The 14619-nt window shown below is 61.9% G+C and overlaps 1 protein-coding gene across 1 annotated transcript; it reads left to right on the top strand.

Moving 5' to 3' along the window:
• Positions 1 to 521: 521 nt before the first annotated feature.
• Positions 522 to 11109, top strand: RHBG (Rh family B glycoprotein). The gene is made up of 10 exons (XM_042925046.1): positions 522 to 740; positions 6044 to 6230; positions 6551 to 6701; positions 6832 to 6979; positions 8387 to 8553; positions 8822 to 8959; positions 9082 to 9215; positions 9536 to 9657; positions 10481 to 10554; positions 10748 to 11109. The coding sequence occupies exons 1-10, from the start codon at positions 554 to 556 to the stop codon at positions 10814 to 10816; spliced, it is 1377 nt and encodes a 458-aa protein (XP_042780980.1). The 5' UTR covers positions 522 to 553; the 3' UTR covers positions 10817 to 11109.
• The last annotated feature ends 3510 nt before the right edge of the window (positions 11110 to 14619 follow it).

Raw genomic sequence — 14619 nt, 5'->3', positions numbered from 1 at the left:
CCTCGGCGCCCCTGTTCCACACCCTCGGACCGGGTTGGGGCTCCCAGCTGCGCGGGGCTGAGGGGCTGGGGGGCTGAGCCTCGGCGTGGGCGGGCCCTGGCGCCGGTGGGCGGGCCCTGGCGCCGGTGGGCGGGCCCTGGCGCCGGTGGGCGGGCCCTGGCGCCGGTGGGCGGGCCCTGGCGCCGGTGGGCGGGCCCTGGCGCCGGTGGGCGGGCCCTGGCGCCGGTGGGCGGGCCCTGGCGCCGGTGGGCGGGCCCTGGCGCCGGTGGGCGGGCCCTGGCGCCGGTGGGCGGGCCCTGGCGCCGGTGGGCGGGCCCTGGCGCCGGTGGGCGGGCCCTGGCGCCGGTGGGCGGGCCCTGGCGCCGGTGGGCGGGCCCTGGCGCCGGTGGGCGGGCCCTGGCGCCGGTGGGCGGGCCCTGGCGCCGGTGGGCGGGCCCTGGCGCCGGTGGGCGGGCCCTGGCGCCGGTGGAACCTGCCGACCCTGCCCGGGAGCGTGTGTCCCGCGCGCCCGGAGCCGGAGCCGGACGGAGCCAGGGAATCGAAGCCCTCGTCCATGGCCGGGTCTCCCCGCCGCGCCGCGGGCCGGCGACTGCAGCTGCCCCTGCTGTGCCTCCTCCTCCAGGGCGCCACCGCCATCCTCTTTGCGGTCTTTGTCCGCTACAACCCCGAAACCGACGCCGCCGTCTGGCACTCGGGCAACCGCAGTAGCTCGGACAATGAATTTTACTTTCGCTACCCAAGTGAGTGCGGGTGAGGGCGCGGGGAGCGAAGAGCCCAGGCTCCGCGGTGTCTTGGGTGTCCACGTTTACTCCTAGGAGAGCAACCCTCTGGCTTTGAGAGGAAGGTGCCCCAGATTTATAATAACACCCTGTCGCTGGTGTCCGCGGTGTCCCAGGTCTCATCTCGTCTATCAGGCAGACAAAGATGGGGAAACTGAGACTCGAAGCGGCTGGTTCAGGTTCGAGCTGTCAGAATCGAGGGAGCTGGGACTCAAGCCCAGATCTGAGCTTTAATTGCTTCCTTTGTCTCACCCCCCCAGTTGGCCTCATTGGGCTTCGTAGGGCGACTGCCTTTCCTAGGGGCTCCACCCTGATCACGGCAAAGACAGTCCTCCTGGGCAGGGGAGGTAGGGAGGGCTGTGCAGGAGTGGTAGTGCAGGTATCAGCTATGAAGGCAGCCAAGGCGGGTGGGGCTCAGGCATTCCTGCCCCAGTCACTCAAAACTGGCCCTTCCAGAGTCTGAGAGAGGATCACACAACCACCCACCACAGCCCAGAGCAGCTGCCCCCAGCTCTGAGCAGGAAGCATGGCAGGGTCATTGGCCCATTTCATAGGGGAGGAAGCTGAGGCTCAGAACGCTTGTGACTTGCTCACGATCGCCCATCGGGTAAGTGGCAGAGAAGGAACTAGGACTCAGACATCCCAAGCAACACAGCTCTCCTGTCTGCTGGTGAGGCCCAGGAAGGAGAGGGCCGAGCCCCTGCCGCCTGCTGGGGGACCTTAGGCTCTCCCTCTGAGGTTGGGGGCCTACCTTGGTACTCAGGCCCTGAGCAGCTGGGACCCAGGATACTACAGCTCCTCATTTCATCACCACGGCTTGGGTAGGGCTTATGTCAGCCTCAGTTTTTCCCATCTGGGCAATGGGGAGAAGGATGCTTCAGTCTGAAGGATGCACATTCCAACAAGACCTACAGTGTGAGAGTCTCCTATAAAATCCCAGGCTGTTATTACCCTGCTTTTCCTATATCGAGCTGGCAGCAGGCTGTCCCCAACCGACCGTCTCCCAGTCCCAACTCCAACACAGTGCTGAGGACACAGGGAGTGAGATGCAGGCTTGGGCCCGAGCAAGAAATGCTCGACCCCCAGCCCCCAGCTGTCCTCGGCAGAGGGGCTCCAGCTCCTCCCTCTTGTGTTCCACCTCAGCGCTGTCTGCACAAGGTGAGCCCCGGGAGCTGGGACAGCAGGCCCCCGGGTCCTGCATTTGCCCAGAGAGCCAGGGAGTTGAGAAGGAATAGCCCAGAGGCTGAGGGAAGCAAGCTCTTGTCCACGGTGTGACCTGGCTGCCTGCCACGTCCTCCGTTTGCTTCTTCCAAGGGCCCCACTCAAGCCTCCGCGCCCTGCTCGTCTCCCCGCAACGCCCCCACCTGTCGCCCCTCTGCTGCAGGGGGGGGGCTCTCCTTGGGCATTCAGCTCTCCCTGGGCTGTGGTAAGGGGAGGGGAGTGGGGATCCTGCCTCTCCGCTGCCCTAGGTTTCTATCCCCGTGGACTTGGGACCCTGGTGTGGGGGAAGGTTGGGGTGGAGGGAAGCGTGAGGTCTCTGGAGTCTGGGGCTTTGATGAGCCGGGTCTTCCCCTGCCCTTGTGTCCAGGGAAGGGGTCAGGGTCAGAGGGAGGCGTAGCCACTGCCCTTTGGTTCGGGAGATGAAAGGGAGCGCAGCTGGTGCCCGGGACACGGCTGCTCCCGGGGTCGGTCTGTCGTCGCTGCAGGCAGGGCCCTCAGAGCCCCTCAGATGTGGAGAGAGAGAGAGCTAGAGGGGCCACGGGGCTGCCCAAGAGCACACAGCAAGTTAGCCAGGTCTCTTGGCTGCCCAGCTGTGGCCTTTCCCCACATTACAAGCCTCCCGAGGCAAGTCATGGAAAGAAAGAAAGAGGAGAAAAGACAGGGTGACAGGGGACACAGAAGCAAGCATGAGAAAGGGTTCTAAGAAAACAGTGTGGACAGGTCCTGGGTCACATACCTCTGAGACCTTACTTTTGGTGAGAGGGATTTAGGATAGCTGGAATCAGGATCTTCTTGGAAGAAGCAGGGAAGGGGGACGTGACAGGGACCAGAGTGGTCGGTGACCTCTTCTGGGAGAATGTGGCCCACCTCCCTCATAAGGCGGGGGTGGGTAGAGTGTGGTGGGGGAGGGGGGAGGGGGGAGGGGGCCTCCTCAGCTCACCACTCTCTGCTCCTTACGTTTTATAGACCCACTTTACAGATGAGGAAACCGAGGCTCACAGAGGCGAAATGGCTTGTCAGCCATCACACAATCCAGCCTTAACTGTCCGCTTGCCCCGTGTTATCTTGTTCTGGAGCTAGCCAGGGGGGTTGGGGAGGCAGTAGGCGTCGCTAGAGGGCTGTTGTCTTCTCTTCAACCGAGGCTGCATGGTCGGTGGCCACAGCCAATGGAGAGTCTGTGGAATGCTCCCCAGTGAAGGAGATTTCTTAATGTTTAGCCTCCATTTGAAAGGTCAAGGGACCGAGTTGTGATGCCAAACAAACCCGGGGTGGGAGACGTAAATGTTACTGCCAGTTATGACCAGCTCTGGAGCAGTTGTGCATGTCCGGGACAGGGAGCCCTGCCACCCAGCCCCCTCTGCCACCCTGCTGCCCTTGGACAAAAGGACAGATGCGGCATCCCCTTTACTGTTGGCACGAGGAGGAAAGAAGCCAGGCAGAGAGGTCTCGAGGAACTGAGGCCGCGGGCTGAGTTAGAAGTGCTCCTCCTCCTTTTCTGTTGGGTGTTAGGATCTGAGGGAAGGGAGATCTGGGTGATTTGGGAGTGCCCAGGGCTGGAGAAATGGCACAGTGTCGGGACACTGAGCAAAGCCAGTGGACCTTTAGACCCTTACCCCCCTTTGGCAGCTGGGGCCGGCAGCTGAGGTGCCGACCCACAGTCCCAGTACCCACCCAAGCCTCTGCCAGGGGCTTGCAAACTCACCTCCTGTCAGCCAGTACCCAGCACAAAAAGGGCAAAAAACGTTTGGTCCTCTCAAAATTACTGACGGCATTCTAAAGTTCAAGAATAAATTTTTGGCTTGCTAGGTGCTTCTTCAGATTAAACAAAAAAGGCACCATGACCTTTTTCTTTATGATCTGCCCCTTTCTACAAGAGATTTGAGGTGTGTGTGTGCAACAAGAACATGAGTCTGCAAAAATAAAAGCAGGAGGGCGGGATAGAGATAATGGACACTGGGAGTGCCTCCCCAGTTGTTTCGGTTGCGATGCCAGGGTAGCTCTGAGCTTCCAGGCAGCCAAGAAGAAAAGGGAAATGTGGCCAGTTACATGTTCTCATCAGAGGCAAGGAAGGCTCACATGAGTGATTCTCCGATTCTTTGCCATCTGCCCGCCAGGCTCCGTGAGGGCAGGCGTGTGGCTGCTGTGGTGCCGGCACCCTCCCCAGAGCCTGGTGCCTGAGCTCTTAGTAAACCTCAGATGGGTTCCCTGGGAGAAGTGACACATGCTAGCATTAAGCTCCGAGAGAAATTTCTCACGTGGAGCTGTAAAAGGGGAGTGAATTTAGGGTCAGAGTTGACCCTGTTTCCCAATAACTTATTTGCCCTGCCCGATTTCTAACAGCACTCACGATACTCTTTCTCCAGCATTTCTGAATTAAAGCCAAAGACAGAGCATGGACTTACTCTATACATAGACCCGAGGCTGAGAGAACAGGGCCAGATGCGCTGGCTGAATTGTCACACTAGGTTATGTTTCAAGCCTTTTTTGCAAGATCGGGGGAGGCGGGGAGGCGTGTGGAACAAACTGATACTGAAGCAGGTATTTGTATGTGTCTCACTCTCAATATTACTATGTATCGTTTGTATGAGCATTAGCTTGGTCTTTTATGCATACACAATAGAAAGCAAACAGAAAGGCTCCAATCTCCCTGCCCAGAAACCTCACTGACACACAAAAAACTTCAAATAATGCATCTATAAAATTAACATATTCAAATTATAGAAAGAAACAAATGCAAAAGCGAAATCCCCCTTCCCAGAGCCGCCTTAGCGCGCAACTCCAGGGGGCGTGGTTTGCGGCTCAGCTGTGCCCCTGCAGCCCTGCGCCTCCCTTCGGCTCCTTTCCCGGAGGTAATCTCTGTTAACAATTAAAGCTATTTAAGACAAAATTAGGGGCGTCTGGGTGGCTCAGTGGGTTGAATGGCCGACTCTTGATTTAGGCTCAGGTCATGATCCCAGGATCATGGGATGGAGCCCCACATTGGGCCTTGTGCTGGGCGTGGAGCCTGCTTAAGATTCTGTCTCTCGGGACTCCTGGGTGGCTCAGTCGGTTAAACTTCTGACTTCTGCTCAGGTCATGATCTCCCGGTTCGTGGGTTTGAGCCCCGCATCCGGCTCTGTGCTGACAGCTCAGAGCCTGGATCCTGCTTCGGATTCTGTGTCTCCCTCTCTCTCTGCCCCTCCCCTGCTCATGTTCTGTCTCTCTGTCTCTGTCTCTCTCTCTCAAAAATAAATAAATGTTAAAAAAAAAAGATTCTCTCTCCTTCTACCCCTCTCCTAGTTTGTGTGCTCACTCTCTCTCCCTTTCTAAAAATAAAGAAAAAGTTTTGATAAAAAAATTAAGGCTATTTCATAAATTATTTTTAAAAACCTTAAAATTCTCGGGGCACCTGGGCGGCTCAATTGGTTAAGCGTCTGACTTCCGCTCAGCTCATGATCTCGCGGTTCGTGAGTTCGAGCCCCACATCAGACTCTGTGCTGACAGCTTGGAGCCTGGAGTCTGCTTTGGATTCTCTCTCTCTCTCTCTCTCTCTCTCTCTCTCTCTCTCTCTCCCTGCCCCTCTCCTGCTCATGCACTGTTTCTTTCTCTCTCAAAAATAAACATAACAAAAAAAAACCCAAACCCTTAAAATCCTCAAAACGGAGAGGTATAGATTCTGAAGTATGAGGGATGGAGGTTAGACATCAGGAAGGACTTCCCAGCAGAAAGGGAAACTGGAAAGGAGCCCGAAGAAGATGATTTTGAGCACGGAGGGGCAGGGACTGCAGCCGGAGGGAGCGCGGGCAGGACGTCCCGCCGATTGGTTGTAGGAGACCCAAGGACAGGGCGGGAGACACGGGGACAGCGGGACCGGCGTGGGTCCCGCTGCCCCCAGCCGGCCAGCTCTGCCCGGGCGCCCCAGGCTGGGGGGCCCCGCCACACCTGGGGAGTTTCCCAGGCCCGGCTCCAGCCCGGAGGCGGCGGCCCTGGCTGGCGAGAACCAGGGGCACCGGCCGGACGGCTGCTTGGACGGCGGTGGCCGAGCGGCCCGGATGCCCCTGCAGGTTTCCAGGACGTGCATGTCATGGTGTGTGTGGGCTTCGGCTTCCTCATGGCCTTCCTGCAGCGGTACGGCTTCAGCAGCGTCGGCTTCACCTTCCTCCTGGCCGCCTTTGCCCTGCAGTGGTCCACACTCATCCAGGGCTTCTTTCACTCCTTGCACGGCGGCCACATCCATGTTGGCGTGCAGAGGTGGGCAGTGGCGGCCTCCCCGGCTCCCCCCTCCCTGCCCCATCCCCTGCCCCCGGGGGAGCCAGCCCTCCAGCCCCGGGCCTGCCTCCCGTCTGCTGCCTGACCCGCAGTAGACTCGCGTCCAGTGCCCTGCCCGTCCGCACTGCCACCCCCAGGGCAGGGCTCGGGATCTGGTTCTTGCACCCCTCGCGGGCTGTGCGGTCCACGGCACAGAACCTCCCCAGGCTGCGTCGAGACCCCTTCCTCCCCCACACCCCGCCCCGGCCGTGGGGCTGCCCTCTCCACCCCTCTCACCCTTGCATCACACCCCCGGTCCCCAGCATGATCAACGCGGACTTCTGTGCCGCTGCCGTGCTCATCTCCTTTGGTGCCGTCCTGGGCAAGATGGGGCCGGCCCAGCTGCTGCTCATGGCCCTGCTGGAGGTGCTGCTATTTGGCGTCAACGAGTTTGTGCTCCTTAGTCTCCTGGGGGTGAGTCGGGTGGGGCAGGGGTGAGGGGTGGCGAGGGCCAGGGCCAGGCCCCGGGCAGGGAGAGCACGGGTCAGTGGGGGGGGCGGGGGGCGCAGAGGGCCGGCCGCCCACCTCCGCGTCCCCTCCCCAGGTGAAGGATGCAGGAGGGTCCATGACCATCCACACCTTTGGGGCCTACTTCGGGCTGGTCCTGTCCCGGGTCCTCTACAGGCCCCAGCTGGAGAAGAGCCAGCATCGTCTGGGCTCCGTCTACCATTCGGACCTCTTTGCCATGATTGGTGAGGTCTGCCGGGGTGGGCCGGGGTGGGGGGCCAGGGAGGACCCCGGGCAAGATGTCAGGCCGCCTACGGTCCTTGGGGTCCCTGCTGGGAAGTCCCTGGCGAGAGCCCGGGATCTGGGCTCATCATTCCCAACAGTTTCTTTGACAGGTTCTTAGAACTCAGCCCCGGAGTACGCGCCTGCCCCAGACCCATTCCCGGGGGCCTTTCTAAATCGAGTCTGACTGCACGGATCCCTGCTTAAAACTCTGGGGCCGCCCCCTTCCCCCTTCAGAAGCCAGGCCAGCCTGGCACAGCAAGGTCTTGCCCCCCTGCAGTCTCTCCACCTGCTGCCTCCAAGACTCTGCCCTTCACATGCCTCCCAGGCGATTTCCCAGAGGCCCCTGCACGCCCAGGAGCAGGGGGAGAGGTAGCGGGTCAGCCCTGGGCGCCGTAGGGTCTGACCTTCGAGCACCATCACCACCACCTGTTTCCTCCAAGCACCTACCTCTACCTTGGCCTCAGCTCCTCTCTCTGCCTTCGCAAATGAGGCAGGAAAGGAGATTGATACCTTCTTTTGCCGTGGGTCCATGCCTCTTCCCACGCTAAAAAGAGAGGCTGGCTTTGTATTGTATTTGTATTGCTCACCTCTGTGATTGTTGTGAAATGAGGTGGATGCTTTGGCTAGAAGTCCAGGGGCTTCCCCAAGAAGGCGTGCTTCCCCGGGAGCCTGACACACCAGCTCTCCTCTGTCCCCTCCTTCCAGGCAGGGAGCCCTGCCTCTTCCTGGGTCCCCCTGCTCTGCCCTCTGAGGACACACGTGTGAGCGTGCTGGGTTCCACAGCAGACTGCGGGGTTGCAGGGAGAAGTCACAACGCACCCTGAGACCGCTCAGGACGAGGGGCAGTCCCTCAAGCCTCCTTGCCTTGGTGGCCCGAGCCTACAGGGTCCCCAGCCTTCCCCTCACCTTGTCCCTCTGCCCCTCCCCACCCTCCAGGACTGGCCGGGAGCCCATCAGGTGCCCGGGAGGCGGAGGCCTCACCTGCACCTTGCAGGGCCCAGGTCTCCAGGAGGCGGTTGAGGTTTTAAAGCATATTGTTTCCCTGATACAAATACCGAGCTCAGTTCAGTGCCTGACATGCAGGGCCCTTTGCCTGTTTTTCTTTCCTTTTCTGATGCTTAAAAATACCCCGATCTGAACCGTCTGTGGTTCTCAGTCGAGTGGCTCTGTGTCCGTGCCCTTTGGTAGCCAGCCCTTGGCTGTGCACCACCCAGTGGCTGCTAGGCCTGGGCTGCCCGCTCCTTCCGAGCCACCACGCACGGCCCGTGCTCTGGGGGTGCTCTGGCCCCCGCTTTGTGAGCGAGGACACCCAGGCTACCCAGGGGCTACTTGCTTCCTCTCACTCTGCCGGCCTGCCCGTCATTTAGGGACCATCTTCCTGTGGACCTTCTGGCCCAGCTTCAACTCTGCGCCCACGATGCTGGGGGATGGGCAGCACCGAACAACCCTGAACACGTACTACTCCCTGACCGCGAGCACCCTCAGCACCTTTGCCTTGTCAGCCCTCGTCGGGGAGCACGGCCGGCTGGACATGGTGCGGGAGAGGGCGCTGGGGGGGCAGAGGGACGGGCGGGGGGAGGAAGGGGCCGAGACCCTGCGAGGCCCGGTCTGCAGGGGAACAGGACAGGGCGCAGGCACGGGGCAGGGGCAAGAGGCGACCACACAACAGCAGGAGAGTTTGCGATCAGACGGCAGAGGGACTTCCAGAAGCCCTAGATGCCACTGCGGTGGACGGGGTGGGGTTGGATGGGGGCGTCGACCTGGACCGGCCCCCGATGCCCCGCTCCCCTGTGCTTCCCCAGGTTCACATCCAGAACGCAGCGCTGGCCGGAGGGGTCGTAGTGGGGACATCAGGTGAAATGATGCTGACGCCCTTTGGGGCCCTGGCAGCCGGCTTCCTGGCTGGGACGGTCTCCACGCTGGGGTACAAGTTCTTCACGGTATAGATGCTTCTCGGGCCCCGGGCAGAACAGGGGGTCCCCCAGCACCTGTTCCCCCGTGTCTCCAGCAGCCTGGCGGGGGGGCGGTGCACAGGACTCATTATTGGTGTCCCATCCTCCAGCCCGTCCTCGAGGCGAAATTCAAACTCCAAGACACGTGTGGCGTCCACAACCTCCACGGGATGCCTGGGGTCCTGGGAGCCCTCCTGGGGGTCCTTGTGGCCCGGCTGGCCACCCACGAAGCTTATGGAGATGGGTGAGTCCTCCCCACCCCTGACCCTCACCCAGGTCATTACCCCCCTGGGGTGACCTCCCTCACTCTCTTCCTCCTCCTGTGGACCAGCACAAAAAGCTGTGTCTATTTTCATGCATTCATTCGTGAATAACGGCAGAAGGATGTAATGACCCTTAGGCTCAATTCTTGCACCGTCAGGGGTCAGAGGACAGAGCAAGCAAAAGTGATCCTAAACTGAGTCTTGAAAAGTGTGTGGGTGTCCCAGGCTCCCGCGAGGCCCTTTTGGCCGCTGCGTGACGCACTGAGGAGCCCTGTCTCCCCCCGACCTCCTCTCCCTGCAGCCTAGGCAGTGTGTTTCCGCTCGTAGCCGAGGGCCAGCGCTCCGCCACGTCTCAGGCCACGTACCAACTCTTCGGGCTGCTTGTCACACTGACGTTTGCCTCTGTGGGCGGGGGCCTTGGAGGTGAGTGACCTTGGCTGGGGGTGGGGGGTGTGGTTGCAGAATTCAAGGGTAACCTTCCCCAGAAGTGGGTACTTGCTCCCTCCTGGGGCTAAGAGAAGATGGGGAGTGGGCTAGGGGCAGAGTGAGGTCCCTCTCCAGTTTTCTGGCTTCCCTGTACTGCTTATTCTACCCACCAGAGGGCAGCCCGACCTCAGGCTGAGGCCCTGAAGGGGGAAGCTGAGCAGTCTTTCCCGGGCAGGGGCAGGGGGTGGGGCAGGGGCAGGGGCAGGGGCAGGGGCAGGTCCTGGAGCAGAGGCAGGGGCAGGGAGGGGCCGGAACACCAAACCTCCACAGAGACCGACTGCCCGCCGATGCCCATCAGACAGTCCTCCCTGATGTCTGGCTTTACTCCTTCTGATTCAGTATCATCTTGAGATTTTCATTCTCGAACTGGTTCGATTCCGTCCCCTCGTTTATTTACTTATTTGCTCAATAAACTCGTGCAGCACCCCTCCCGGACTGGGGGCCCCAGGAAGCTCAGGAGCCGTGTTCGGGACAGAATCACGATCCGGCCCATTGCCAACTGTCCGAACGAGTGAGGTGCCCAGGACTTCTCTGAGGCTCGCTGCCTTCACTGTACCGTGAGGGTCGCGCCCAGCAGGGCTGCTGTGGTGACGAGCACCCGTGGGGGCCTGGCTACAGTAGGGGCTCCCCAAATATAGCTGCAGTTCGTCTGGGACAGGCGTGTCAGGCCGCTCAGCCCCCCGGTGCCCTCGGGCCTGGGGTGGCCACCTCCCCCACAGGAGTGCCAGGAACCCCACCCACCCTCCCCTCCCACCACCAGGGCTCCTGCTGAGGCTGCCCTTCCTGGACCCCCCTCCAGACTCCCAGTGCTACGAGGACCGGATTTACTGGGAGGTGAGCGTGTCCCCAGCCCCTTGGACCGATGGCCATCTCATCCTCCAAAGCTCCCACCCTGCCGCACCTCCTATGATCCCACCTGCCTCTTTCCTTCTTGGCTGGCTCTTCTCTGCTGGGGGACACCCTCCCCCCAGCTCCGGTCTCCAGCCCCCTGGAGCTTCCCCTTCACCTGCCCCCCCCAACCCCTCAGGTGCCTGGGGAACGCGAGGACGAAGCCCAGGGATCTCTGAGGGCAGAGGAGACAGACACCCGGGCCTAACTTGCTTCCAGCCCATGAGAGGACACTCTCCTTTTAGAAGATGGTGACCGCAGGGAAGGTCTTTTCTGGGTCCATTCTCCTGCTGCAGGAACGAAGCTGGCACTGGGGACAGGGCCGCGGAAGGTGGGGGTATGGGGGAGCCTGCTGCACCCGGCGGGGGGAGACCCCTCAGCACCCCCAGCCCCACCCCGTGGCCCGTGAGCGAGGTGCCCAACCCACTGCCAGCCCACCGCCCAAGGCCACACGGTCACAGAGAGGTGTGCGCCAGCCCGGCTGACCTGGTGATAAACACCACTGGCACCAAGGATTCAGACGCCTTGTTTTTGTGCGCTGGGAATGTGGGGAGCTCGTCTCTCGCTCTCTCGCTCTAACGCACCATGTTGGAGACTCGGGTGGGGAGGACCTCAGTGCCAGCAAGGTCCTGTCCCCCTGGGCCCACGGAGCCCCCTCTAGGATGCCAGCTTCTACGAGGTGGGTGCCCAGCCTGGGCTTGCCTGCCGGCAGGGACAGGCAGCTCGTTCTCTCCCAGAAAATCGGGCTGGAGAGGTCTTCCTGCTGAACGGCCGCCACTCCCATCCTGACTTGGGCGGTCTCTGAACGAAGGCAAACAGGGACTTCTTCGCCACCGAGTCTTCAGAAGCTGGAAGCAGCCAGCACCCAGGAACCCCTTCTTCCCCCACTCCCACCCCGCCCCCCCCCCCCCCCCCCCCAGAGTCTCAGGAGAGGGGCTGCAGAGAACAGGGAAAGCAGGCCGCGCCTCGGCCGCCTGAGGTCTTCTGGCCACCAGAGGGCGCTCCAGACCCAGCACAGGCCTCTGTGGCCTCCCAGCCTCCACCCTGCACCCTCCACCCTCCACGGATCCCACGTCCTTCCTGCAGCCTGACGGCCTTCCTGCCTTCCTGCCTTCCTGTCTGCTTCTGCTCTGTTCCTCACCGTTCTGGGAGACAGTGCTTCCCAGTTCTTAGTCCCCACTATATGTCAGGCTGGTTCTAGGGCTTTCCGATCTCACGCATCAGAGACACCACCCCTGCAGCAGACCGGAGGGCCTCTCCCCTCCCGGAAGAGCTGGGACCCCGTGGCCCTGTCCTGCCCTCCCTCCAGGCTTCTGGTGGGAGCCGGGCCTGTCTGTCCACGGACCTCTCCCTCAAGACCAAGCCCGTTGGGACCTAGGGAGCCAGCCACTGGGGAGAGGTTCCTGGGGCCTGACCCTGGAACAGGCTTCATCCTCACTGTGTTTGGAGGCCCTGAGTTTGGCTGGGGAAGGAGGCCAAGCACGGAGCTGAGGGGAAGGGGAGGAACGAAGAGGGCCACTGAGGCACAGGCGCTCCCTGGGACCCATCCCTGCCCCTAGGGCCCCACTATGCCCCAGCCCATCGGCTTCCTCCTCCTGCTGCGGCGCCCCCCCATTGCTGGCTGGGACGGGAGTGCTGTGGGGAGACCCTGTGCCCAGCAGAGGATGACCGCCCAGATTGCAACAGGGCCCCCTGTCCTGTCAGCCCCTGTGGGGAGGGAGGGGGCTTGGGAGAGCCGAGGCTACCTCCCCCGCCCCCTCTGGGGCCTCAGCTCCCAGCCCCTGTGCTGAACTAGAGTCCCCAGCAGTCCTTACAGGGATCTGAAAGGCTGCCAGGAAAGGGAGACCCCGCGGTGGGAGGAGACCCTCCCTGCCCTGGCCCGGTCTGGGGAGTCATTGATGCCGGCTCCTCTCCTCTGCTTCCTGTTCCTCCTTGACTGACCACAGCCAGATCTCCTCCCGGCGCGAGCACATGAACAGCTCCAGCCCAGGCTGGCCACTGCTCCCACCTCAGCGGAGAGGGGACATGCTTCCAAGGGAGGAGACGTGGGACGCCCACCCCAGGCCCCTGAGAAAGGAGGGCAGGGCGTGGGCTGCCCCACAACACACGGCCTTACAGGTCCTGCAACTCGTTCCAAGCTCCATCATCCCCACAAAGTCCCCTGTGGCCTGGAGACGGTGCTGAGCTCTGCTACAGGACCCAACACCTGGGCTCAGGGGACTCTGTCCCGGGGCCGAGATTTCCTGAACCCGCTGTCTGGTTTGTCACACATTCCCTCCTCTCCCTTCCCCACCGGTGCCTGGGTGCCGGCAAGCTGGTGGGCACCCCAGAGACCGCGCCCTGATTGAAGCAAGCCGTCCCTTGTGGTTTGGGGATGGGGGGACGGGGATCACGGTCTCATCACTGCTTTCAGGGAGGGAGCTCAGAGGGCAGGAAATACAGGTGTCCCTGGAGCCCCTCTGCTGAACCAACATGGAGCCCCTCCCCCATCTTCCCTACAGCCGGCTCAGCCCCATTGGTCCTCTGCACGGTGGCCCATCCATTCAGGCTGGGTCAACAGGGTGACAATGAGCAGGTCAAGGAGATGGCAGGGACAGGGGCCAAGGGGGCACCTTCCTTACCCCTTGAGGACAATGAGGCCCCTGCCCCTCAGGGACAGCCCCTCTGATCACCATCATTATTACTCTCAATGCAGGACAATCAGACACTTGTCCACTCATGAACTCTGTCCGGCCCCAGTGCCTGAGCTCTGGGGACAATGATGGACGAGGACACTGGGGCCTCGCTCTCCTCCAGGGCCCCACTGATGGGAGAGACGGGCCGCACTGGGGTCAGCGTGGAAGACAGCAGAGCCGGGGCATTGAGGGACGGGCTTTGGGAAGTGGCCACTGTTCTGGCTTCGGGTAACTGTGTGTCTGTGACAAAGGGGTCTGCAAGATCCCCCTCTGCCCCATGCTTCTGTGTCTGTGGGGCTGGAACCCTTTGGCCACAGTGGCTCCTCTGACCTCTGGAGGACCTGGCCTGAACCACGCAGCCTGGGAAAGGCCTGAGCTGCGCCATTGGGATTCACATCACGGCGCGAGGCACCGGCTCAGGGAGGAATTAGACACGGCCTGGGTGTCCAAAGTGGGGGCCGGTGGCCGTACCGGGGCAGACGGGCTCGGCGGGCGCCCCGCCTCACCCCGATATTTCTCTCCCACCGTCAGGACCCCTACCCGCCGCCTCCCGGCTCTGCGCCCCGGCCCCTTTGTCTGGCCCTGCCGCCCGCGCCCTGCGCGTCCCGGGCCCGTGCGCCACCACCGCCGGTGGGAACAATGCGGGCCAATGTCTCCGGCAGGCGGGCGAGCCGGCTATGCAAATGCCACCGGCCTGTGAGAATTCCCCTCCGCCGCCGGCTTCCACCGCCTGAAAGGGGCCGGCAGTCACTGCATAGGGATGAGCTGGCGTCCCCAGCGCCCTGGGACAGAGCGCCATTGTCTCCACGGCACTGTCTGATCACCAGCCTTGGCCAAAACGGTCCCGTCCATACCTACCCCTTGCCCCAAAGAGGCTTGACTTAGGGGTCAGACCGCGGTGGGCACCTAGCTGACCTCCCCCTCTCACTAGCTCCGCGGTCTGCAGGAGTCCGTCCCTGTCTCTGAACCTGTCTCTGGGGGGTTAAACTGGCTGCGGTCGCTGTCCTTCCTACCCTCCCTACGTGTTAGCCAAACCCCAGTCCCCATCTGCGTCCATGTCCATTTCCTCACACTGAATTGACCCAGTGGACTCTTACAGGTGTTCCTGGAGCCCGTTCCCGTCCAGAGCCATGGGGGAAGTGCTCATGGTTTCCCCAAAGCAGCTTACTGGACAGAGACGCCCCAAGGGATCCTCTCTGCCCAGGGAGCCCCAGGCCTAGTGCAGGCCTCCCTTCCTGCCTCTTTCTGCTGTCTGTCGCCACAGTTAGGGGCCCCGCCTCTGCCTGGGAGAAGGGCTCACCAAGGCAGGACTAAAATAGCTTCTCCAGGGATGTAG

The sequence above is a fragment of the Panthera leo genome, chromosome F3 (assembly GCF_018350215.1).
Source record: "Panthera leo isolate Ple1 chromosome F3, P.leo_Ple1_pat1.1, whole genome shotgun sequence".
Lineage (NCBI taxonomy): Eukaryota > Metazoa > Chordata > Mammalia > Carnivora > Felidae > Panthera > Panthera leo.
Note: the sequence above shows the minus strand (reverse complement) of the source record. Positions and strands in the feature narration are given on the sequence as shown.

Bases quoted from the DNA above. Each gene is read 5' to 3' on its own strand.
- RHBG (XM_042925046.1), top strand. From the start codon at position 554: ATGGCCGGGTCTCCCCGCCGCGCCGCGGGCCGGCGACTGCAGCTGCCC. The intron at 741-6,043 runs GTGAGTGCGGGT...ATGCCCCTGCAG, and splicing joins ATTTTACTTTCGCTACCCAA to GTTTCCAGGACGTGCATGTC. The intron at 8,554-8,821 runs GTGCGGGAGAGG...GTGCTTCCCCAG, and splicing joins AGCACGGCCGGCTGGACATG to GTTCACATCCAGAACGCAGC.